Genomic DNA, 24,420 nt, shown 5'->3' with positions numbered 1-24,420 from the left:
AAAGGAGGATGGAGTGCAGAAGCACTTGTGAGAAAATGTACTACAATGAACATGATATGTATCCTTTCCATTACTCAATAGTAACCTTCCCTGATAAAACCACCACAGAAGCACATGGCTTGAAAAAGGAGGTAACAGAGGAAAGAAGTATGAAATACAACCAAACAAAAACAAATGATAGAAAAATGAAAGAGAAGAACCAAACAAGATACAAAACTATCAGAAAGCAATATATAAAATGGCAATTGGAAACCCTCAAATATCAATAATTACACTAAATGTAAATGGACTGAACTCACCAATAAAAAGACACAGAGTAGCAGAATGGATTTAAAAAGAAAATCCAACTGTATGCTGCCTAGAAGAAACACAGCTAAGCAACAAGGATAAAAACAAATTCAAAGTGGAAGGTTGGAAAACAATACTCCAAGCAAATAACATCCAAAAAAAAAAAGCCGATGTAGCAATACTCATATCTAACAATGCTGACTACAAGACAGCAAAAATAATCAGAGACAAAAATGGTCATATCATAATGATAAAGGGAACATTGAATCAAGAAAACATAACACTTCTTAATATATATGCACCAAACTAAGGAGCACAAAAATATATGACAGCTACTGACTGACCTAAAAACAAAATCTGACAAAAATACAATCATACTTGGAGACCTCAATACAATGCTGACGGCTCTAGATCATTCATCCAAACAGAAATCAATAAAGAAATATTGGCCTTAAGTAAAACACTAGAACAATTGGAAATGATAGACATCTACAGAACATTTCATCCCAAAGTGCCAGAGTATACATTTTTCTCTAGTGTACATGGAACATTTTCAAGAATTGACCATATGTTGGGCCACAAAAATAACATCAACAAATTCAGAAAGAATGAAGTTATACCAAGCATATTTTCTGATTATAAAGCCTTGAAATTAGAATTAAACTGCAAAGAAGAAGTAAACAAACCCATAAAAATGTGGAAACTAAACAACATACTTTTAAAAAATGAGTGGGTCAAAGAAGAAATAAGTGCGGAGATCAAAAGATACATAGAGACAAACGAAAATAACAATACAACATATCAGAATCTCTGGGATGCAGCAAAAGCAGTAATAAGAGGAAAGTTCATATCAATACAGGCCTATATGAACAAAGAGAGAGCTCAAGTATACCACTTAACTTCACATCTTAAGAAACTAGAAAAAGAAGAACAAAGACAACACAAAACCAGCAGAAAAAAAGAAATAATAAAAATCAGAGCAGAAATAAATGAAATAGGAACAGAAAAACTATAGAAAAAAATAATAAAACAGGAAGCTGGTATTTTGAAAAGATCAAGAAAATTGACAGACCATTGGCAAGACTCACTAAGAAAGAAAGAGAAAGGACTCATATAAACAAAATCCAAAATGAAAGAGGAGAAATCACTACAGATAACATAGATATACAAAGAATTATTGTAGAATACTATGAAAAACTATATGCCACCAAATTTAACAATATAGAAGAAATGAATAAATTCCTAAAACAATACAATCTTCCTAGACTGAGTCTGAAAAAGCAGAAAGCCTAAACAGACCTATAAGCAGGGGGGAAATAGAAACAAATATTAAAAACCTCCCCAAAAATAAAAGTCCAGGGCCACATGACTATACTAGTCAATTCTATCAACATTCAAAGAAGACTTGATTCCTATTCTACTCAAAGTCTTCCAAAAAATTGAAGAAGAAGCAATACTGCCGAACACATTTTATGAGGCCAACATAACCTTCATACCAAAACCTGGCAAGGATGGCACAAAAAAAGAAAACTACAGACCAATATCTCTAATGTATACAGATGCTAAAATACTAAACAAAATACTAGCAAATCGAATACAACAACACATTAAAAAAATAATTTATCATGATCAAGTGGGATTCATCCCAGAATTACAAGGATACGTAAAATGGTTAACGTGATACACATATCAACAAAACAAAGAACAAAAATCATATGATCTTATCAATAGATGCAGAAAAGGCATTCGATAATATACAACATTATTTTATGTATAAAACACTTAACGAAATGGGTATAGAAGGAAAATATCTCAACATAATAAAGACCATCTATGATAAACCATCAGCTAACATCATATTAAATGGCATAAAACTGAGAACTTTTCCTCTAAAATCAGGAACAAGACAAGGTTATCCACTCTCTCCACTCTTATTCAATGTAGTACTGGAAGTTCTAGCCAGAGAAATCAGACAAGAGGACAAAATAAAAGTCATTCATATTGGGAAAGGAAAAGTAAAGATTTCACTCTTTTTTTTTTTTTTCTAAAGCTGGAAACAAGGAGAGACAGTCAGACAGACTCCCGCATGCGCCCGACCGGGATCCACCCGGCACGCCCACCATGGGGCAACGCTCTGCCCACCAGGGGGCGATGCTCTGCCCATCCTGGGCATCGCCATGTTGCGACCAGAGCCACTCTAGAGCCTGAGGCAGAGGCCAAGGAGCCATCCCCAGCGCCTGGGCCATCCTTGCTCCAATGGAGCCTTGGCTGCGGGAGGGGAAGAGAGAGTCAGAGAGGAAAGCGCGGCGGAGGGGTGGAGAAGCAAATGGGTGCTTCTCCTGTGTGCCCTGGCCGGGAATCGAACCCGGGTCCTCCGCACGCCAGGCCGATGCTCTACCGCTGAGCCAACCAGCCAGGGCAAGATTTCACTTTTTTGCAGATGATATGATCCTATACATCAAAAACCCCAAAGACTCCACAAAAAGACTACTAGAAACAATAAACCAATACAGTAAGGTCGCAGGATACAAAATTAATATACAAAAGTCCATTGCCTTCCTATATGCCAACAATAAAACATCAGAAAACAAGCTCAAAAAAACAATCTTCTTAATGGTTGCAACAAATAAAATAAAATACCTAGGAATAAACATAACAAAGAATTTAAAGGACCTATATAATGAAAACTACAAAGCATCGTTAAGGGAAATCAAAAAAAGATACAATGAAATGGAAAAATATCCTTGTTCTTGGATAGGAAGAATAAATATAGTCAAAATGACTATATTACCCAAAGTGATATACAAATTTAATGCAGTTCCCATCAAAATTCCAATGTCATTTTTTAAAGAAATGGAATAAAAAATCATCAGGTCTATATGGAACTATAAAATACCCCAAATAGCCAGAGCAATCCTAAGGAAAAAGAACTAAGCTGGGGGCATTATAATATTTGACTTCAAATTATATTATAGAGCCACAATAATCAAAACAGCATGGTATTGGCAGAAAAATAGACACTCAGACCAATGGAACAGAATAGAAAGTCCAGAAATAAAACCACATACATATGGTCAAATAAGTTTCAATAAAGGGGCCAACAACACACAATGGAGAAAAGAAAGCCTCTTCAACAAATGGTTTTGGGAAAACTGGAAAGCTACATGCAAAAGAATAAAACCCAACTACAGTTTGTCCCCTTGTACTAAAATTAATTCAAAATGGATCAAAGACCTAAATATAAGACCTGAAACAATAAAATACATAGCAGAAAACATAGGTACTAAACTCATAGACCTTGGTTTTAAAGAGCACTTTAATGAATTTGACTCCAAAGGCAAGGGAAGTGAAGGCAAAGATAAATGAATGGGACCACATCAGACTAAGAAGCTTTGCACAGCAAAAGAAACTGACAACAAAACAAACAGACAGCCAACTAAATGGGAGATATTTTCAAACAGCACAGATAAGTGCCTAATATCCAAAATATAGAGATCTCATAAAACTCAACAACAAACAAACAAATAATCCAATAAAAAGAATGGGAAGAGGACATGAACAGACACTTCTCCCAGGAAGAAATACAAATTTTCAACAGATATATGAAAAGATGCTTATCTTCATTAGCTATTAGAGAAATGCAAATTAAAACTACAATGAGATATCACCTCACATCTGTTAGACTAGCTATTATCAACCAGACAGGTAATAACAAGTGTTGGCGAGGCTGTGGAGAAAAAGGAACCCTCATCCACTGTTGGTGGGAATGTAAAGTAGTATAACCATTATGAAAGAAAGTATGGTGGATCCTCAAAAAACTAAAAATAAAACTACCATATGATCCAGAAATTCCTCTATTGGAAATATACCCCCCAAACTAAAAAACACTGGTACGTAAAGACACATGCAGCCCCATGTTCATCGCAGCATTGTTCACAGTGGCCAAGACATGGAAACTACCAAAAAGCCCTTTAATAGATGACTGGATAAAGAAGATGTGGTACGTATATACTATGGCAGGGGTCCCCAAACTACGGCCTGCAGACCGCATGCGGCCCCCTGAGGCCATTTATCCGGCCCCTGACTCACTTCCAGAAGGAGCACTTCTTTCATTGGTGGTCAGTGAGAGGAGCATAGTTCCCATTGAAATACTGGTCAGTTTGTTGATTTAAATTTACTTGTTCTTTATTTTAAATATTGTATTTGTTCCCGTTTTGTTTTTTTACTTTAAAATAAGATATGTGCAGTGTGCATAGGGATTTGTTCATAGTTTTTTTTTTTATAGTCCGGCCCTCCAACAGTCTGAGGGACAGTGAACTGGCCCCCTGTGTAAAAAGTTTGGGGACCCCTGTACTATGGAATGCTACTCAGTCATAAGAAATGATGACTTCGGATCATTTACAACAACATGGATGGATCTTGATAACATTATACTGAATGAGATAAGTAAATCAGAAAAAACTAAGAACTATGATTCCATACATAGGTGGGACATAAAAATGAGACTCAGGGACATGGACAAGAGTGTGGTGGTTACTGGGCTGGAGGGGGTAAGGGGAGAGGAGGGGCACAGAGAAAACTAGATAGAAGGTGACGGAAGACTATATGACTTTGGGTGATGGGTATGCAACATAATCAAATGTCAGAGATGTTTTCTCTGAACCTATGTACACTGATTGATCAATGTCACCCCATTAAAATTAATTTAAAAAATCATCAGATCAAATTTCTTTAGCATCTAACATGAGAGAAGAGAAATGGTTTGGTAAGCTGAACTGTAAGAATAAGTAAACTGTTTGCATGCTTTTATAAGCAAAGTCTGTGTCTAAGTTTATATTTGCCTTCCAAATAAACAACAGTTTCTTATGTGATTCAAAACACAAACCCACTATCATTGTTTTAAGAAGATAAAGGAAATAAGCTGAGAAAACTCTGCTTAAACCTTTAAAATAAATGGCAAATGTTAAACTCCATTATCTAAACTTTTTAAAAAAAAAAATAATTTGTGGTTTTTTAATTAAAAAATACATTTTGTAACAAGTGGATTCACCACAGGATTCTTTCCTAGTGTACCATGTTCACAGTAACTGCAATTATACACCAGGATAACCATGTGTCATAATGGAGATGCAGGCATATATATTATTTTAATACAGTGCAATCTTTATTTAAAAGAAGAAAGCATGTGTGTCTTAAATCAAGACCAAGAAATCTGCCAAGAAGAACCTGGAAAATTATATAAGGGTACCATGTACATTACTTACAGCAACTTTTTTTCAAGCTAGATAGGACATTAAATGTGTGGCAGATGTAAAAAATGACAATATAATCATATTTGACTAGAACCCTTGCAGAATCTCCAAACTACTGATCTCCTTGTTTCTACATAGTTAAACCTACAACACTGAGCACCTTACCCACCTCTATACCAATCTGCTTAATGTCTGGAATGAGACTATGTCTTTAGAAAGCAGGTTTAAACTGGAAAACAGGCTTAAATTGAACTAAGGATCACCTTATGAACAATATAGTTCTTGTTAAAGTCTAGACCCTAAAAGAAAAATGGACTCAGATGTGGGGATTTTTTTTTTACTATAATCCCTTGGAAGTTATTTTCTTTGTATAGCGTAATTTATTATACTGTGCACTTTTGAGGAATTGCCAGTTAATTTCTAGACTTTCCTCAAGGGCAAAGGAGCATTCCCCCTTCTTCTCTTATATTCACTCCCACAAATGCTAGGTTGAAGTCCAGGAACAGGCTGATGTCAGAAGTGCCTTTAGCAAGTGCACTCAACACTGGAGCACTTCCCTCCTTATGTTATGTCTGGCTGTCTGGCTGCCAATGTTAATACATTTTTGTACTTCTACTTAAACTTAAAACAATAACTGGCCTCAAGCCAGTGCTCAACCACATTTGCTAAGAGGAGATAGAACTTGGCTATTTGTTTATTGTAAATAAACCCTAAATGGCTGTCAAGAAGACATTTGTTGAGTATGTCTTTATATGTTGTTATGATTTAGCTATTTCTACTGCAAGATTAAAGCATCCAAACAGGAAAAGGAACAACTACCTGATTTGGTTTGCAATCACATGAGAGATCAAAGAAGATAATTCATCTAGCTCTATTTTATTTTTGGACAAAAGAGAAAATGAAATCCCAGAGATGCTAAGATACATAGGCAAGGTCATTCAGGCCAGCCCAAATCAGTACTCTGCATTCCAGACTGTGTGCCTCACTTACAGGTAGACTTCTGCCTGAATGCCAGGCTAGTCCATCCCATTGCCAAGAGCTCCGTGTAGTGCTTGACTGGTCTGCTGCTCAGACTTACAGCTCCCATCACCACCAGCACCAATCTGCTCTTCCCTCGACTTCCTCATCTAACAGTCACTTCACTTTTCAGGCCAACAATCTAAGAGTCATCCTTGGTTCCTTTACCTCCAAACTCTGTATTCAGCACACCAGCAGGTGCTCTTTTATTTTCGCTTATACAACTTGTCCCCACATTGAACACTATCTACCAACTTAATCCAAGATGGATCTGAGGCACTAGCACCTTAGTGGTCTCCCTTCCCTTCTCAGCCCACTGAGTGATCAGTTCAAATAGAAATATTATTGCCCCTGCTTCTCTCCCATTTTCTTACTTCCCAGTTCCCAACTACTGTTTTTCGAGCTTGTGAAGAGTAAAATCCACAATTTATACCACAGATTACAAGGCCTGAGATTTTCAAAGTGAGCAGATAGTATCTCGTAAGGACACAATCTCCTTTGATTCCACTTCACAGTCAGGGTAGGGGCCAGGTAGATCACTAACAGATGCAACACATCATTTCTGACATTCATACTTGAATATTCTTGAATCTCTGCTTCTCAGAAAAAAAATTTAGAGGTGAGAAGTGACCAAACAAATGACCTTATTATCAAGTTCACACCATTATTTTACAGTACACATTATTGCCTTGGATAATAACCTATGACAATAGATGTTCTCAATATGCAATGTTAGATCTTGGGAATCAATACAATGTCTATACATCTTTATAATCCCAGAGCCCAACATAGTTTCAGAATCAAACAGGGATTTAGAACATGTTTATGGTGTGGAAGGGTAAATGACTTCAGTCATGACTAACCAAACAGCATTACAATAGCTTCTTCTCCTGCTTATTCTCAGGCCACACTGAGCTGTTTAGAAGACAAACAGAGGAGAGGGCCATCCTCACAAAGAAGGACATTGTTACCAGTGCTGGGCATGGGCAAGAATGTCACTCAATGCCTCCCTCCAAAACCAGGGGGTCTAGTGACAATCTCTCCCACTTAGTCTTTGGCATCTCTCATTCTGCACCTTTTCAGATGTGACCACCATTGCAATGACCACATTGCTATTGACTATTGCATTTCCAAAGTACTCGACAACCAGTTATATTTCCTTTATGGAGCAGCAGTTCCAAAGGTAGTATGTACTGTTATCCCCACTGCAGACCAGAGAACTGAGTCACAAAAATGGTAAAATAAGAAAAGTGAGATCACACAGCATGCACAACCTTTTCCAACTTTTCAAATCTTGTAAACACCCTATTTATTTGTTTGCTCCACTATCCTGTCGTCCCTTACCTGCTCCATACATACAATTGCTTCCAAAAAGTGGCCCAGATTATAGTGCTTTTCAGGTAAATTTAATTGCAAGCTGCTCCTTCAGATGATGGGCAATACCCCGAGCTGGAAAGTCACCACAGTTTTTCAAGAACAGGCATAAGACCTTGAAACACCTGCCTGCGCTAATCTCTTCATCAATGCTACTTTTAAAAAACTGCCACCAAAGACAATCCTCTATCGATGAATGAAAAATGTTTCGAGAACTCTATTCAAGTACTCCATTTCCCTGTCAGAAAGGTAATTGTGGCTGGCCAATAAACCAGTTTGAAAAAAATAAAATTTAAATGAGCTTAATTTAAATTAATAAGAGCTTCATTTAACATGTAATTAATTTTATGCCATAATAAAAAGAGAAAAACCTCTGGTCTTCCTGAGGAATTAAATAGGCTGATAAGGAAATGCTGCACCGCATGGCAATGAGATAAAATGACTCTTGAACACTGTAATCCTTTTGATTGCATAATATTATGTGTAATACATTCTATTTCAGGGAAATACAGTGTGTCCGTAAAGTCATGGTGCAGTTTTGACCGGTCACAGGAAAGCAACAAAAGACAACAGAAATGTGAAATCTGCACCAAATAAAAAGGAAAACCCTCCCAGTTTCTGTAGGATGATGTGGGAGCATGTGCGCATGCACAGATGATGACGTAACACCGTGTATACAGTGGAGCAGCCCACGGCCATGCCAGTCCAGATGTGGATGGTACAGAGAAAGTTCAGTGTGTTCTGTGGCTCGCTAAATTTGAATCCGTGACCAAAGTGCAACGTGAATATTGGCATGTTTATAACAAAGCGCCACCACATAGGCATAACATTACTCGGTGGGATAAGCAGTTGAAGGAAGCCAGCAGTTTGGTGGAGAAACCCTGTTCTAGTAGGCCATCAGTCAGTGACGAGTCTGTAGAGGCTATACGGGATAGCTACCTAAGGAGCCCTAAAAAATCTGTGCGTGAACCCACATCGAACTGCACTGCATAGGCATGAAACTGGGAGAGTTTTCCTTTTATTTGGTGCAGATTTCACATTTTTATCATCTTTTGTTGCTTTCCTGTGACCGGACAAAAGTGCACCATGACTTTACAGACACACTGTAGTAGTTTTACTTCATGTTGGGAAAATAAATTTGTAAAATGTGATTTTTATGTTGCTCACTTTTATTGTTAAAAATGTCCACTGCCCACATGAAACTGCTAATTACCTTTCTGCTTGAGAAGGAGCTTTGTTATGCTAATGTGTGCTGGAGGAGGGGGTTTTGCACCAAAAAGTTTTAAAAGAAGAAGAAGGCCTGACCTGTGGTGGTGCAGTGGATAAAGCATCGACCTGGAATCCTGAGGTCACCGGTTCAAAACCCTGGGCTTGCCTGGTCAAGGCACATATGGGTGTTGATGCTTTCTGTTCTCTCTCTATCTCTCCCTCTCTCTCTCTCCCCTCTCTCTCTAATAAAAATGAATAAATAGAAAAATCTAAAAAAAAAAGTGAGCAAACTAAAAACATACATTTAAAAAAAAAAGAAGAGGCCTGACCTGTGGTGGTGCAGTGGTTAAAACGTCAACCTGGAAACGCTGAGGTTGCCGGTTCAAAACCCTGGGCTTGCCTGGTCAAGGCACATATGGGAGTTGATGCTTCCTGCTCCTCCCCCTTCTCTCTCTCTCTCTCTCTCTCTCTCTCTCTCTCTCCCCCTCTCTATAATGAATAAATAAAATCTTTAAAAAAATTAAAAAAAAAAAAAAAAAAGAAGAAGGAGGAGGAAGAAGGAGGCCATATTTTTGCAGAGTGAGATAAGGCAGCCAAGATAGCAGGGTGCTGAAGGAGAAGCCAGTCTGTGCAGAAACGAGGAGGTAGAAAGTGTGCAGATGGGGAACCAGAGGTAACTGAGCTGGTGGAGGCCTTTGATTCTAAGAAAATTCAGAAAAGATTCTCCTGGTTGTGAAACCGGAGAATGTGTCAGTGGGTTTTGGTGCCCCATGTGTTTGTTTTTACTCGCCAGCCAGTTGTGAGGCTAGAATAAAGGAATGGCCCACCAGTTTTTGGCTCCACAGTTTTATTACTGTATGAATCTAATGGGAACCTGCACTGGCCTGGCAGCAACAGCGGCTGTGATGATCATGGCTATTGGGCCTACACTGAAATTAAATAATTTCTTCTGAATGCTCATAGGAATGTGACTAAATGATCAGGGTTGAAACATAGATTGTGGGTTCCGGACTTTATTTTAAACTCTCATTCTGTCCTTTTTATTACTTCTTCAGTCTTTGTAGCTTCTAGTATTTTTGTTTCTCCCCTAAAGAATAAAGAATGATAGAAATGGTAGAGTTGGCTCTATTTGAGGTTCTTTAAGCTTTGTTCCAGTCCATGAGATGTTGAGCAACGTCTCATTTGCCAACCCTTTTATTCCTATTATAACCCATTGTGGGGTTGGTAGTCACTTATTTCTGATTTACATTATGTTTATGTTTTGTTGTGCAATAAATATATCTCCATCCCATTATAAGCCCATTAAGCAATTCAATACATGATGTGAATTTGCGTTTTCCAAGAAGAAACACAGGCTGCTTTTTATTCTAAACTTTGCTTCTGGATACTGCCACACATGAGTCACTGTGCGAGGTTATCACTAAGTACCTATTTTTCAGTGTGGTAGGCATATTAATATCATAGAGAAAATCCTAAGACTTTTCTTTGTTGGGGACAAAATCAGCATTTGAAATAGTTTTACAAGGGGTCAATTAACACATCATTGTATTCAATGCCTTTTTGAAACTAAATCAATGCTTAAAAAATTAAATAAATTCTTAAAAGATAATTAAACTTCAACTTGTTGTGATAGTGCTCTGTTTGGACTTCCCAGGATTGAAAGGCTCCCTCCAGAGGCTGCAGCTTGAGTATGTGGATGTAGTCTTTGCAAATCGACCAGACAGTAACACCCCCATGGAAGGTGAGTAAAGAAATTTAATGAAAGACTCTGAGTTATTGATTTTAACTTGACAACTTATTCCATTCACAGTAGGCAATGAAATATAGTCAGGTTGATTTGACTGAGTATGAAAAAAAAAAACCCTTTACAGTCAATGGTTTTCAGTCTCAATATTTACCCTCAAAGCCAATGCTCAGCATTCTGCATCTTCATTATCTTTTAAAGTAGTTTCAGGCTTTGGTATTGTGGCTCCTGCTGAGTACTGTGCTCACTGTCTACAGGATTATTTCACTTCTGTGATTCCATCAACTAAAAAAATAAAATTAATTGGGAGGGGAGTTTATAACCTAACCATCATTATTTTGAAGTAGTCATCTGAGGGGCTTTCTATTTTATAATGATTCTAGGTCTGATTAGTTTCCAGTGGTAACAAGTGCTGCATGGTGCCCTGCGTGGAGGTCTCATGGAGCCACTATTCAAAATGAGACTTTATTGCAATTTGGTTTTTCATCCTCAAGTAGCTGCACCATTTTATTTCCTTTCTGTTACAACTGTTGAAGACGATAGTTTCAGCATCTCCTGTGGAAGCTTTTAGAACATTCCTAAACACAAGTTTTCTTCCATTTAAATTTATTTATGGAAACTACTGTAAGGTTTGAAGAAGGAGGACACTGGAATTCAGGTTAAGAAAAGTTTATTAGGGGGTCATCTGCCGGGCTGACTCCTAAGGTGGAAGTCAGCAACCGGTTCTCTAACAGGTAAGGTTAAATAGGGGATTTGAGGGTGGAGGCGGATAGTCCTTATGAGGGGGGGAGGAAAATGTAGTTTTCAGTGATCTATGTAAGATTAACCATAAGCAGAGGATTAGAAGGCAGCGGAGTAGGTGGACGCACAGACACCCAGCTCTCACCACCAAACTGGAATACAAATCAATTTAGGAAAAATCTGCATGAAAAACCAACTCTGGACTATATAAGAACAGCTCTCAAAAACCAAGGAGCAAAGAAGCCACAACAAACCTGGTAGAGAGTGCCTGAATCTCCCCTGCTGAGAGCCCAGAGGAGATTTCATCCTAGGGAAAAGAGCAAAAAATACTGCTCACAGCCACTTGCCTGGTGACCAGGGAGCAAAGAGTGTTGGAAATACCAGCTTATCTCCAAAGTGGAAAGGACAGAGAGAGGGACAGACTTTGAGAGGCTAGGAATTCAGGAGATGAACTAAAAAAGCTGACTCATCCGTGCTGGAGGCAGCCATAGCTGGGGGAGGAACTGAAACTTCCAAAAAACAGAAGACTAAATTGCTTCCAGATCAGAGATCTACAGACATCTCTCCAGCTCCAATCAGCTCAACAAGACACAGCTGAAAACAAGAAGTGGGGAGGAGGGGCAGTAACTCAGGTCTCCATGGAGATCTGAGATACACCTCCCCCTAATGAAGCTGAGAAAACACCCTGCCCCCAGAGAGATTAGTTGAAGGAAGAGGCCTTCAGAGTCTCAGGTTACACCCATCACATTCCTGGATACAGTTTCAAGGAAGCCACCTGCTGAGATCAGTTAACAAGCCTATCACCTGTTAAGAAAACAAAAAAATCAAGACTTCAAAGCTGCCCAAATTCGAAAGTGGATTACAAATAATAGCTGATACCAACCCAAGAAGACCTAGAAATAAAACAATGGAAAACTGGAGGCAGACAACACCAAGCTTAAACTCAATCAACTCTACAAATAAAACACCCAAACACAATGAGAAGACAAAAAAGTGCAATCCAAATGAAAACACAAGAGATACCTTCAGGAAATGAACTGAGTAATATGAAAATAATCAAACTTCCAGATGCGAAGTTCAAAATAATGATTGTAAGGATGCTTAGGGATCTTAGAACAACAAAGGATGGTCATTATGAACACCTAAATAAAGAAATAGCAAGTATAAAAAAGAATCAGTCAGAGATGACAAATACAATATCAGAAATAAAGACCACAATGGAAGGAATTAAAAACAGGATAGATAGAGCTGAGGATCAAATCAGCGAGTTGGAGGACAACTGGAATGAAGGCATGAAAGCAGAGAAGAAAAAAGAAAAGAGACTCAAAACTCTAAGGAAACTCTTAGAGAGCTCTGTGACAACATGAAGAGAAATAACATTCGCATCATAGGGGTTCCTGAAGAAGAAGGAAAAGAACAAAGGATACAGACTTTGTTCAATCATATCATAGCTGAAAACTTCCCTAAATTAATGCAGGAGAAACTTTCACAAGTTCAAGAAGCACAGAGGACTCAATTAAAGAGAAACCCAAAGAAACCTACACCAAGACACATTATAATTAAAATACCAAAGCTAAGCAATAAAGAGAAAATATTAAAAGCTGCAAGAGAAAAAAAAGTTATCACCTACAAAGGAGCCCCCATAAGGATGACATCTGACTTCTCAACAGAAACACTTGAGGCCAGAAGGGAATGGCAAGAAATATTCAAAGTAATGCAGAACAAGAACCTACCACCAAGACTACTTTATCCAGCAAGGCTATTGTTTAAAATTGAAGGAGAAATAAAAAGCTTCCTAGACAAAAAACAACTCAAGGAATTCATTAAAACCAAACCAATGCTGCAAGAAATGCTAAGGGGCATGTTGTAAACAGATTAAAGTGGGAAAAGAATATAGCAAAAGAGGAATACAGTTTTAAAGAATAAAATGGCAATAAACAACTACATATCAATAATAACTATAAATGTAAATGGATTAAATGATCGAATCAAAAGATATAGGGTAGCTGTGTGGATAAAAAAACAGAACCCATACATATGCTGTCTACAAGAGACACACCTTAGAACAAAAGATACACATAGATTGAAGGTAAAAGGATGGAAAAAAACATTTCATGCAAATGGAAATGAAAAAAACGCTGGGGTAGCAATACTTATATCAGACAAATTAGACTTTAAAACAAAGGATATAGTAAGAGGTAAAGAAGGCCACTACATAATGATAAAGGGAGTAATCCAACAGGAAGATATAATTATTATAAATATCTATGCACCTAATATAGGAGCACCTAAACATATACAGCAGACTTTGATGGATTTAAAGGGCAAGATCAACAGCAATACTATAATAGTAGGGGATTTCAATACTCTACTAACATAACTAGATAGATCCTCAAGAAAGAAAATTAACAAAGAAACAGCAGACTTATTGAATACACTAGATCAATTCGATTTAATAGATATCTTCAAAACCTTTCACCCTAAAGCAGCAGAATGTACATTCTTTTCAAGTGCCTATGGTACATTCTCTAGGACAGACCACATATTAGAGCACAAAAGTGCTCTCAACAAATTAAAGAAGATTGAAATCATATCAAGCACTTTCTGTAATCACAACGGAATGAAACTAGAAATGAATCACAACAGAAAAGCTCAAAAATTCTCAAACACATGGAAAATAAATAGCAGGTTGTTAAATAACAAATGAATTAAAAATGAGATCAAAGAAGAAATAAAAAAATTCCTAGAGACGAATGACAATGAGCATACAACAACTCAAAATTTATGGGACACAGCAAAAGCAGTACTGAGAGGGAAGTTCATAGCACTATAGGCACACTTTAAGAAGCTAGAAAAAGCTCAAATAAACAACTTAACCCTGCATCTAAAAGAACTAGAAAAAGAACAGCAAGTAAAGCCCAAATGTAGTAGAAGGAAGGAAATAATAAAGACCAGAGCAGAAATAAATGACATAGAGGCTAAAGGAACAATACAGAGGATCAATAAAACTAGGAGCTGGTTCTTTGAAAAGGTAAACAATATTGATGAACTTTTAACTAGACTAACCAAGAAAAAGAGAGAGAGGACTCAAATAAATAAAATTAGAAATGAGAGTGGAGAAGTAACAACTGACACAACAGAAATACAAAATATTGTAAGAAAATACTATGAAGAACTGTATGGCAAAAAACTAGACAACCTAGATGAAATGGACAAATTCCTTGAAACATACAATCTTCCAAAAATTAATCTGAAAGAATCAGAAAACCTAAACAGACTGATTACATCAGGGGTACCCAAACCACTGCCCGCGGGCTGCATGCGGCCCCCTGAGGCCATTTATCTGGCCCCCACTGCACTCTTTCATTGGTGGTCATTGAGAGGAGCACAGTGACCAGCTCATTAGCCAAAAGCAAACCCATAGTTGCCATTGAAATACTGGTCAGTTTGTTGATTTAAATTTACTTGTTCTTTATTTTAAATATTGTATTTGTTCCCGTTTTGTTTTTTTACTTTAAAATAAGATATGTGCAGTGTGCATAGGGATTTGTTCATAGTTTTTTTTATAGTCTGGCCCTCCAATGGTCTGAGGGACAGTGAACTGACCCCCTGTGTAAAAAGTTTGGGGACCCCTGGATTTCACCAAATGAGATCGAAACAGTTATCAAAAAACTCCCAACAAAGAAAAGTCTGGGCCTGGCCTGTGGTGGCGCAGTGGATAAAGCATCAACCTGGAAATGCTGAGGTCACCAGTTTGAAACCCTGGGCTTGCCTGGTCAAGGCACATATGGGAGTTGATGCTTCCAGCTCCTCCCCCTGTCTCTGTTTCCTCTCTCTCTCTCTCTCTCTCTCTCTCTCTCTTCTCTAAAGTGAATAAATAAAATAAAAATTAAAAAAAAAAGAAAAGTCTGGGACCTGATGGCTTCACAAGTGAATTCTACCAAATATTCAAAGAAGAACTAACTCCTATCCTTCTCAAACTATTTCAAAAAATTCAAGAGGAAGGAAGACTTCCAAGCTCCTTTTATGAGGCAAGCATAATTCTGATTCGAAAACCAGGCAAAGACAACACAAAGAAAGAAAATTATAGGCCAATATCTCTGATGAATATAGATGCTAAAATCCTCAACAAAATATTAGCAAACCGGATCCAACAATATATGGAAAAAATCATACACCATAATCAAGTGGGATTTATTCTGGAGAGGCAAGACTGGTACAATATTCATAAATCAATCAATGTGATTCATCACATAAACAAAAAGAAGGAGAAAAACCATATGATAATTTCAATAGATGCAGAAAAAGCATTTGATAAAATCCAGCACCCATTCATGATCAAAACTCTCAGCAAAGTGGGAATACAGGGAACACACCTCAACATGACAAAAGCCATCTATGACAAACCCACAGCCAACATCATACTCAATGGGCAAAAATTAAAAGCAATACCCTTAGATCAGGAACAAGGCAAGGGTGCCCCCTTTCATCACTCTTACTTAACATACTCCTGGAAGTCCTAGCCACAGCAATCAGACAACAAGAAGAAATAAAAGGCATTCAAGTTGGAAAAGAAGAAGTAAAACTATCATTATTTGCAAATGATATGATATTGTATATAGAAACCCCTAAAGTCTCAGTCAAAAAACTACTGGACCTGATAAATGAATTCAGCAAAGTGACAGGATATAAAATCAATACTCAGAAATCAGAGGCATTTTTATATACCACCAATGAACAGTTAGAAAGAGCAATTAAGGAAACAATCCCCTTCACAATTACAACCAAAAAAATAAAGTACCTAGGAGTAAACTTAACCAAGGAGACTAAAGATTTGTACTCAGAATATTACAAAGCATTGATAAAAAAAAATCAAGGAAGATACAAACAAGTGGAAGCATATACCATGCTCATGGTTAGGAAGAATAAACATCATTAAAATGTCTCTATTACCCAAAGCAATCTATAAATTTAATGCAATACCAATTAAAATACCAATGACATACTTCAAAGATATAGAACACATATTACAAAAATTTATATGGAGCCAAAAAAGAACACAAATAGCCTCAGCAATCTTAAAATAGAAGAATAAAGAGGTATCACACTTCCTGATATCAAGCTATACTACAAGGCCATTGTACTCAAAACAGCCTGGTCCTGGCATAAAAACAGGCATATAGATCAATGGAACAGAACAGAGAACCCAGAAATAAACGCACAGTTCTATGGACAACTGATATTTGACAAAAGAGGTAAGGAAATACAATGGAATGGACAGCCTCTTTAACAAATGGTGTTGGGAAAATTGGACAGCTACCTGCAAAAAAATGAAACTAGATCACCAGCTTACACCACTCACAAAAATAAACTCAAAATGGAGAAAATACTTAAATGTAGGCCGTGAAACCATAAGCATCTTAGAACAAAACATAGGCAGTAAGTTCTCCAACATCTCTCGCAGCAATATATTTGCTGGTTTATCTCTATGGGGAAGTGAAATAAAAGACAGGATAAACAAATGGGAGTATATCAAACTAAAAAGCTTTTTTTGCACAGCTAAAGACAACAAAAACAGAATAAAAAGACAAACTACACAATGGGGGAACATATTTGACAATACGTCTGATAAGGGGTTAATAACCAAAATTTATAAAGAACTTGTAAATCTCAACACCAGGAAGATAAACAATCCAATCCAAAAATGTGCAAAAGAAATGAATAGACACTTCTCCAAAGAAGACATACAGATGGCCAATAGGCATATGAAAAAATGCTCAACATCACTAATCATTAGAGAAATGCAAATTAAAACCACAGTGAGATATCACTTCACACCAGCCAGAATGACGGTCATCAACAAAACAACACAGAATAAGTGCTGGCAAGGATGTGGAGAAAAGGGAACCCTCCTGCACTGCTGGTGGGAATGCAGACTGGTGCAGCCACTGTGGAAAACAGTATAGAGATTCCTCAAAAAATTGAAAATCGAACTGCCTTTTGACCCAGCTATCCCACTTTCAGAAATATACCCCAAGAACACTATAGAACGGCTCCAAAAGGAGAAATGCACCCCATGTTTATAGCAGCATTGTTCACAATAGCAACAATCTGGAAACAGCCCAAGTGTCTGTCAGAGGACAAGTGGATTAAAAAGCTTTGGTACATATATACTATGGAATACTACTCAGCCATAAGGAATGATGACATTGGATCATTTACAATAACATGGATGGACCTTGATAACATTATACGGAGTGAAATAAGGAAATCAGAAAAAAACTAAGAACTATATGAATCCATACATAGATGGGACATAAAAATGAGACTCAGAGACATGAACAAGAATGTGATGGTGGCCTGACCTGTGGTGGCACAGTGGATAAAGCGTCGACCTGGAAATGCTGAGGTTGCCGATTCTAAACCCTAGGCTTGCCTGGTCAAGGCACATATGGGAGTTGATGCTTCCTGTTCCTCCCCTTCTCTCTCTCAGTTTCTCTCTCTCTCTCTCTCTCTTTCTCTCTCTCTCCTTTCTAAAATGAATAAATAAAAAAATAAAAAATTAAAATTAGAAAGAAAATAAGAATGTGATGGCAGCTGTGGTGGAGGTGGGGGAGGGGGAGGGGGCAAGGAAGGAGATAGGGGTTGTGGGATGGGAGGGGTGCTGCGGACCAGCGCAGCTTCCAAATAACGGTGCGGAATTAAGGAAACACACTTTGTCAGAACAAAACCGATGGGACCGGGAGGACTCCTCAAACTGCCTGGCAGCATCTGAGTCCCTCACAGCCTCAGTTCGCTTTATTATATGGACCTATGCAAATCAAGGACCCTGATACAAAGTTGCACATCAAAGGCTAAGACAGGAACTCTCCCAAGGCAAAAACAGTATACATTAGTGAATTTTACAAACATCTGAAAACAAAGAGTCAGAGGAAGGGTATGTATATTGCTTCCTGCAACCCAAGGAAGGAAGGGGAGTGGGTGCAAACACAGAGCATCAAAGCCAAATATGGAAGATGGAGGGGGTAGAACTTAAGCCCCCTGCCAAGCCTTGAATCTATAATGGCTTTTTGCCATTACCGGTCCACAACATATCCCCCTTTTCTTTTTAATTTGTGTGCGGAGATTTGCACTCATCTGATTTTCTAATTTGGAGGCAGACGGAGAAAATACAGAATAAACACAAAATTAGTATAGCCAATGCTAACAGATACCCAAAACAAGTATACTAATACATCACAGTAATTAAAGCCTTTAAGCAAACTCTTTAAGCTAATAATACAATAAGAATCTATAAAAGAGTAATGTCCTTAAAGTGTTCACCAAGTCCAAGTTGGCACCAACACCATTCCAAATCTCTGCAAATGCAACCCAACCCCAGTTCAGTCCATCAAAAACTGTCACAGGAGCAGGAGTCCAGGAAAAGTCCACTTTCAGAAGAAGTCCACATGGCACTGGAATTGCTGTCACACTTCCACACTCTGCAGCTAGCATCAAAGTCCCAATGACCGCTGCTTCCCAGCTGGCAATGACCCAGGTAGACTGGAAAAGCCATCTGCAGCACGCATGAAGACGGAGCTTCCGTTTTCTTTAAACTGGAAAGATGAACCCAGGGGTCCTATACTGGAGCTTTACAGCCATGGAGTGGTGAGGAGAACCTTGGGATACACCAAGCTGGGTGGCAGAGGTAATTTTGTAAATTGGCAAAAAAGGAAAAAAGGAGCTCTGAATTAGGAGTAGGTCCTAGCCTAAACTATGAGTGGGGCATTGAGGCAGGAGGAATAAAAGAAAGACTGTATATTAATCAAAGCAGCAGAAAACAGGACTATCAATACCCACAACAGAGATCTTCGAGGGAAGAATAAAAAACCTGAATATTCAGGCAAGACCTAGTTAAATGACCCTTGTGTAAATGAGACCAGTCTACCAGCTACTTGGAAGAAATACCCCAGGCTCGTCCACAGTGTCGTAGATGGGGCTGACGGCCCTGGGCACCTTTTAGCCTTCAGTGGCAAATCCCAGTATTCTGGGCAAGGTTAGGTCACAGGTGGATGGAGCAGGGCTGGAAGAGACTGAACCCTCCCTTAGAGGAGTGAGGGGGAAGCCTACCTTCCAGGGTGTCCCTTCTTCCTCACAGCAAAGGCATGTAAGCCTGGCAGGCTTTGGCTTAAATGACCATCCTTTCCACTATTGAAGCAGGGCCCTGATGAAGTTCCAGTTGGAGCGTTGGAGCCTCTGAGGGCATATGCCAAGAGCTAGTATTTTACCTGATCTCCTTTGGGCTTTTTCAGCCTCTTGGTACCTTAAAAGCCATGCTCAGAAGATCTCGCTGAGGGGCTTGAGGGTCCCTATCTGCCTATATATCTGGAGCTATTCAGAAAAGAACAAAACAGTGTTATTAGCTGGAATCAAATAAAAGTAAAAAAAAGGGTAGTAGTTTGCAGGACAAAAATTTGGGCATCTCTTGTACATCAGCATTCAAGATAAACTGTTTGAAGTAAAAAGCGTAACAGGGTAGACCTGCAGGAGCTCCAGGACATGACTCCCCCCCCTTTCTTTTTATATTATTTACAATTGAATTACACTTTACAATATTTTGACTTCAAATATTGCAAGAAATTCTTGACTTTGTTAACTTTTAACAAAAATAGAGTAAAAGCACCTCCAAACAACATTCCCACACTTATCAAAACACCCCCTTAACATTAATTAACAGGCACTTTAGAGAGTACATATCAAAACTGAAAAATCCCATTGTGATCTTCATTATTCTTCTACAGCAAAAAAATCTTTACACCTTTATTATGTAAATCTATGCTGCTTCAAGACTTTCACTTGTGGCCTGGAGCAGCCTGGCCAAACCAGCAAGTCTTTTGGATCCAGAATGAGTGTGCTCTACTTATTCCAAACAAAATTATATTTATATAGGGAAATGAAATTATTCCCGTTTTGTTTTCAATACTACAGCCGGCACTTCCAAAACTATTATTATCATTACTTTTCATGTAAGGACTTATTCAGGCCTTATAAACAAAAACACTTAGACATTAAACAAAGACTTCACATACAATCACACAAATCAAGAGTGAAACCCGGGGTTTTAGAGATTGAACTATGGCCTGCTTGATCTTAAGTAGGGCTATCTTAATAGGAACGTAATAAGGATATATACTAAACAGAGATCTCTCTCGAAAAATCTCAAGACGGCCGTATGAGATTTCTATTCAGCAATACCCAAATCAGGCCCCCCTTTCGCCCTCTTTTCAAGCAATGGATCAGGAAAATAAAATGATCTAAAACATTAAAAAAAATTAGATAATAATTGAGATAGGGAAAAGAGCATAGTAACTCTTATGCAATTGCTCTTGTGAAGTGAGTCTCTCATCTAGAATCATGGTGTCTCACCAGTCGTTCAGGGATCCACCGAGGAGCTTCAGCAGACCTAGGAAAAACACACACATATCCTCGGCCCCATAAGAGAACAGGGTCTGCCCCTTGCCAGATTCCTGTGAGTGGGTCCCTCCATCGCACTTCAGGGAAGGCTTTCCTTGCAGGGTTCCAGAGTCTCTCTGCTGCTGAATGACCCTGTACATCAGTATTCAAAAAATTTAAAGTGAAAAGAGCATGACAAAGAAGATTTGCAGGAGTTTGAGGGTATAATTCCCCTTTTTTAATTTTTCCAATTGGTTTTTAAGTGTTTGATGTGCACGCTCTACAATGCCTTGACCCTGGGGATTGTAAGGAATTCCCGTCCTTAGGTCAAGTCCAAAAGTCTGACAAAATGTAGTAAATGCTTTTCCTACATATGCAGGAGCATTGTCAGTTTTAATCAGTTTAGGAAGTCCAATAATAGAAAATGCATACAAGCAGTGAGCTATAACATGTTTAGCAGCCTCTCCTGTTCTGGCAGAGGCTACTATAAATCCAGAATAAGTATCTACTGTAACGTGGACAAAGGATTGTTTGCCAAATGAAGGTATATGAGTAACATCCATTTGCCAAAGTTGCCCCGGTAGGAGTCCTCGAGGGTTAATTCCAAACGAAGGGACAGATTGTAATATAGGGCACCTTGGACAAGATTTAACAATCTGCCGTGCTGCTTCCCGAGAAAGTTGAAACTGTTTACGCAGGGCTGCAGCGTTCTGGTGATGGATAGTATGAGACTGAATTGCTTGATCTGTCATGGTTGCTCCAATAATTTTCTTTTGGGTAGCTTGATCAACAAGGGCATTCCCTTGCGCTAAAGCTCCAGGGAGCATGGAGTGAGCTCGAATATGTCCTATAAAACACGGAGCTGTATGTTGACGTACAAGTCTTTGAAGAAGGAGGAACTGCTGAAATAGTTCCTCATCAGCAGTTGTCCCTAAGACAGCAGTCTCTATAGTGGAAACAACCATAAGTAAATATCTGCTGTCTGTATATAAATTAAAGGAGGAGTATGGCAAATGCTGAAAAGCCATGATAATGGCATGTAATTCTACTCTTTGGGCTGATTTTAAGGTGACTGTTTCAGTATAAAGCTGTCCATTGATTATTAAGCCTGCTATTCCTGAGCTGGATCCGTCAGTAAAGATTGTAGGTGCTTCAGGAATGGGCTCATTAACAATTGTCTTAGGAAATATAAAGGTAGTAATTAATGAAAATTGAACTATTTTATCAGCTGGGTAGTGAGCCATTCAATAGGACCTGAAGCTTGCCACAATAGTCCTGTTGGAGTGTAACTTGAGGGACATATTAGTAGGGCAATTGATTCCTCAGGATTTATGCGTTTTAGTTGTGCTTGCTGCAAGGCCTTTTCTACAAGCTTTAAAGCTTGTTGTCCCGCAGGTGTAAGTAGCCGAGGAGAAGCTGGTTCAGCTGAGCCTCTAAGAATATCAAAAAGTGGCTTCAGTTCTCCAGTAGTTAATTTCAAGGAAGGTCTAAGCCAATTAATGTCTCCTAACAGTTTCTGGAAATCGTTTAAAGTTTGCAAATGATCTGTCCTGATTTCTATTTTCTGTGGGCGAATTTGTTGTCCCTCAATAATTTGTCCTAAATAAGAAAAAGGTAAAGATTGCTGTACCTTTTCAGGAGCTATATAAAGTCCTGATTTTTTCAGAGAATATTCTAGTTGTTGCAAAATGGTCAACACAGTGTCTTTATCTGGATGAGCAATAAGAATATCATCCATATAATGAATTATGTATGCCTTAGGGTGTTGCCTTCGTACTGGCGAGATGGCTTGAGCAACATATTTTTGGCACAAGGTAGGACTATTAGCCATACCTTGAGGCAAAACTCTCCACTGGTATCGCTCCATGGGAGCCTGAAAATTAAGTGAAGGAACACTGAATGCAAAACACTTGCAATCATGAGGGCTTAAAGGAATAGTAAAAAAGCAATCCTTCAAATCAACAACTATAAGGTGATAGTTCCATGGAATGGCAGTAGGAGAAGGAAGTCCTAGCTGGAGAGGACCCATAATTTCCATAGTCTTATTTATTGCTCTCAAATCTTGTAATAGCCTCCAGTTTCCTGATTTCTTTTTAATGACAAATATAGGTGTATTCCATGGACTATTAGATGGTTCAATGTGCCCAAGCTGTAGCTGTTCCTGTACCAATTGAGCAGCTGCCCTAAGTTTCTCCTGAGAAAGGGCCATTGGTCTACCCATATAGGATTATCTGATTTCCAAGTAATTGGGTCTGCACAGTGCATTATTGGGGTAGCAGGAGCTACCAAGGCCCCTATGCAAAATTTTGATATCCTAATCCATGCCTTCTGGTATTGGGTGCCACTTCTATGGGGGTGAGAATTCCTCGCTGTTCTTTCCCTAGACCCTTAGTGGGCAAAAATCCCTGATCAAGCATTTGAGTGCTAACTAAACTATTAGGACTGACAAGCAATGCCCCCATATTTTTCAAAACATCTCTACCCCACAAATTAACTGGCAATCCAGGGAGCACATAAGGCTGAAAAAATCCAGAATGACCTTCTTTATCTTCCCATTGTAAAAAACTAGAACTTTGTTGAGGGGATTTACTCTGCCCTATACCTTGTAATTCTGTGGCTGCTGCATGAGTGGGCCAGGAAGGAGGCCAGTGTAGCTTTGCAATAACAGATACATCAGCCCCAGTATCTAAAAGCCCTTTAAATTTACGCCCTTGTATTGTTAGTTCCATTTCAGGGCGTTCCTGACCTATTTTTTGAATCCAATAGGCAGTATCAGTGGAGCCAAATCTTTGATTCTCTTGGGGTCCCTTTAGCAGGGTTTGGCCTTGTCTTAAAAGAGGTAAAAGGATTAATTGAGCAATTTTCATATCAGGGGAGATAGTGACTATATTCCTCAAAGTGTGAGCCATTACTTTAATTTCCCCTGTATAATCAGAGTCTATCACTCCAGGAAGAACAAAGAATTCCCTCATAGTTAAACTACTTTTGCCTAACAAGATTCCTACTGTGTTACTGGGAAGTGGCCCAAAAATTCCAGTGGGTATGGCTTGAGGTCCCATCTCTGGAGTCAATACGAATTGGGAAGTGGGACTGAGGTCCAGTCCTGTACTGCCTGTTGTTGCCTGGGATAGTTGGGCAATGTTTGGCCTACTGGAATCTGAATTTGCTGAGGAAACACTGACATTGCCCCTATTGTTTGATGGGGCCGGGGAGGCCCCCATTGTCCGTTTCCCTGCCCTGCGGTAGTACATTTAGGCCTCCCCTTATTCTTCCAATGTTTCCCATGTCTACAAAGTGGGCAGAGGTCCGGAGCCTTAAGGGCTGGCTGTCCTTGAGGGAGAGGCCAAGACCAATATCCGGGGA

The 24,420-nt window shown here is 38.7% G+C and overlaps 1 protein-coding gene across 4 annotated transcripts in view; it reads left to right on the top strand.

Moving 5' to 3' along the window:
* KCNAB1 (potassium voltage-gated channel subfamily A regulatory beta subunit 1) overlaps positions 1-24,420 on the top strand; it is a 490,010-nt gene that overhangs the window by 396,888 nt on the left and 68,702 nt on the right. For all 4 annotated transcript variants that reach the window (XR_010729157.1, XM_066258332.1, XM_066258333.1 and 1 more), the window contains exon 8: positions 10,795-10,881. Coding sequence is in view for 3 of the 4 variants with exons in the window: in XM_066258332.1 (XP_066114429.1) it covers positions 10,795-10,881 (87 nt within the window). In the remaining variant the exon portion in view is untranslated. The remainder of the gene's footprint in view (positions 1-10,794; positions 10,882-24,420) is intronic.

This window comes from Saccopteryx bilineata, chromosome 2, assembly GCF_036850765.1.
Source record: "Saccopteryx bilineata isolate mSacBil1 chromosome 2, mSacBil1_pri_phased_curated, whole genome shotgun sequence".
NCBI classification, from domain to species: Eukaryota; Metazoa; Chordata; class Mammalia; order Chiroptera; family Emballonuridae; genus Saccopteryx; species Saccopteryx bilineata.
Note: the sequence above shows the minus strand (reverse complement) of the source record. Positions and strands in the feature narration are given on the sequence as shown.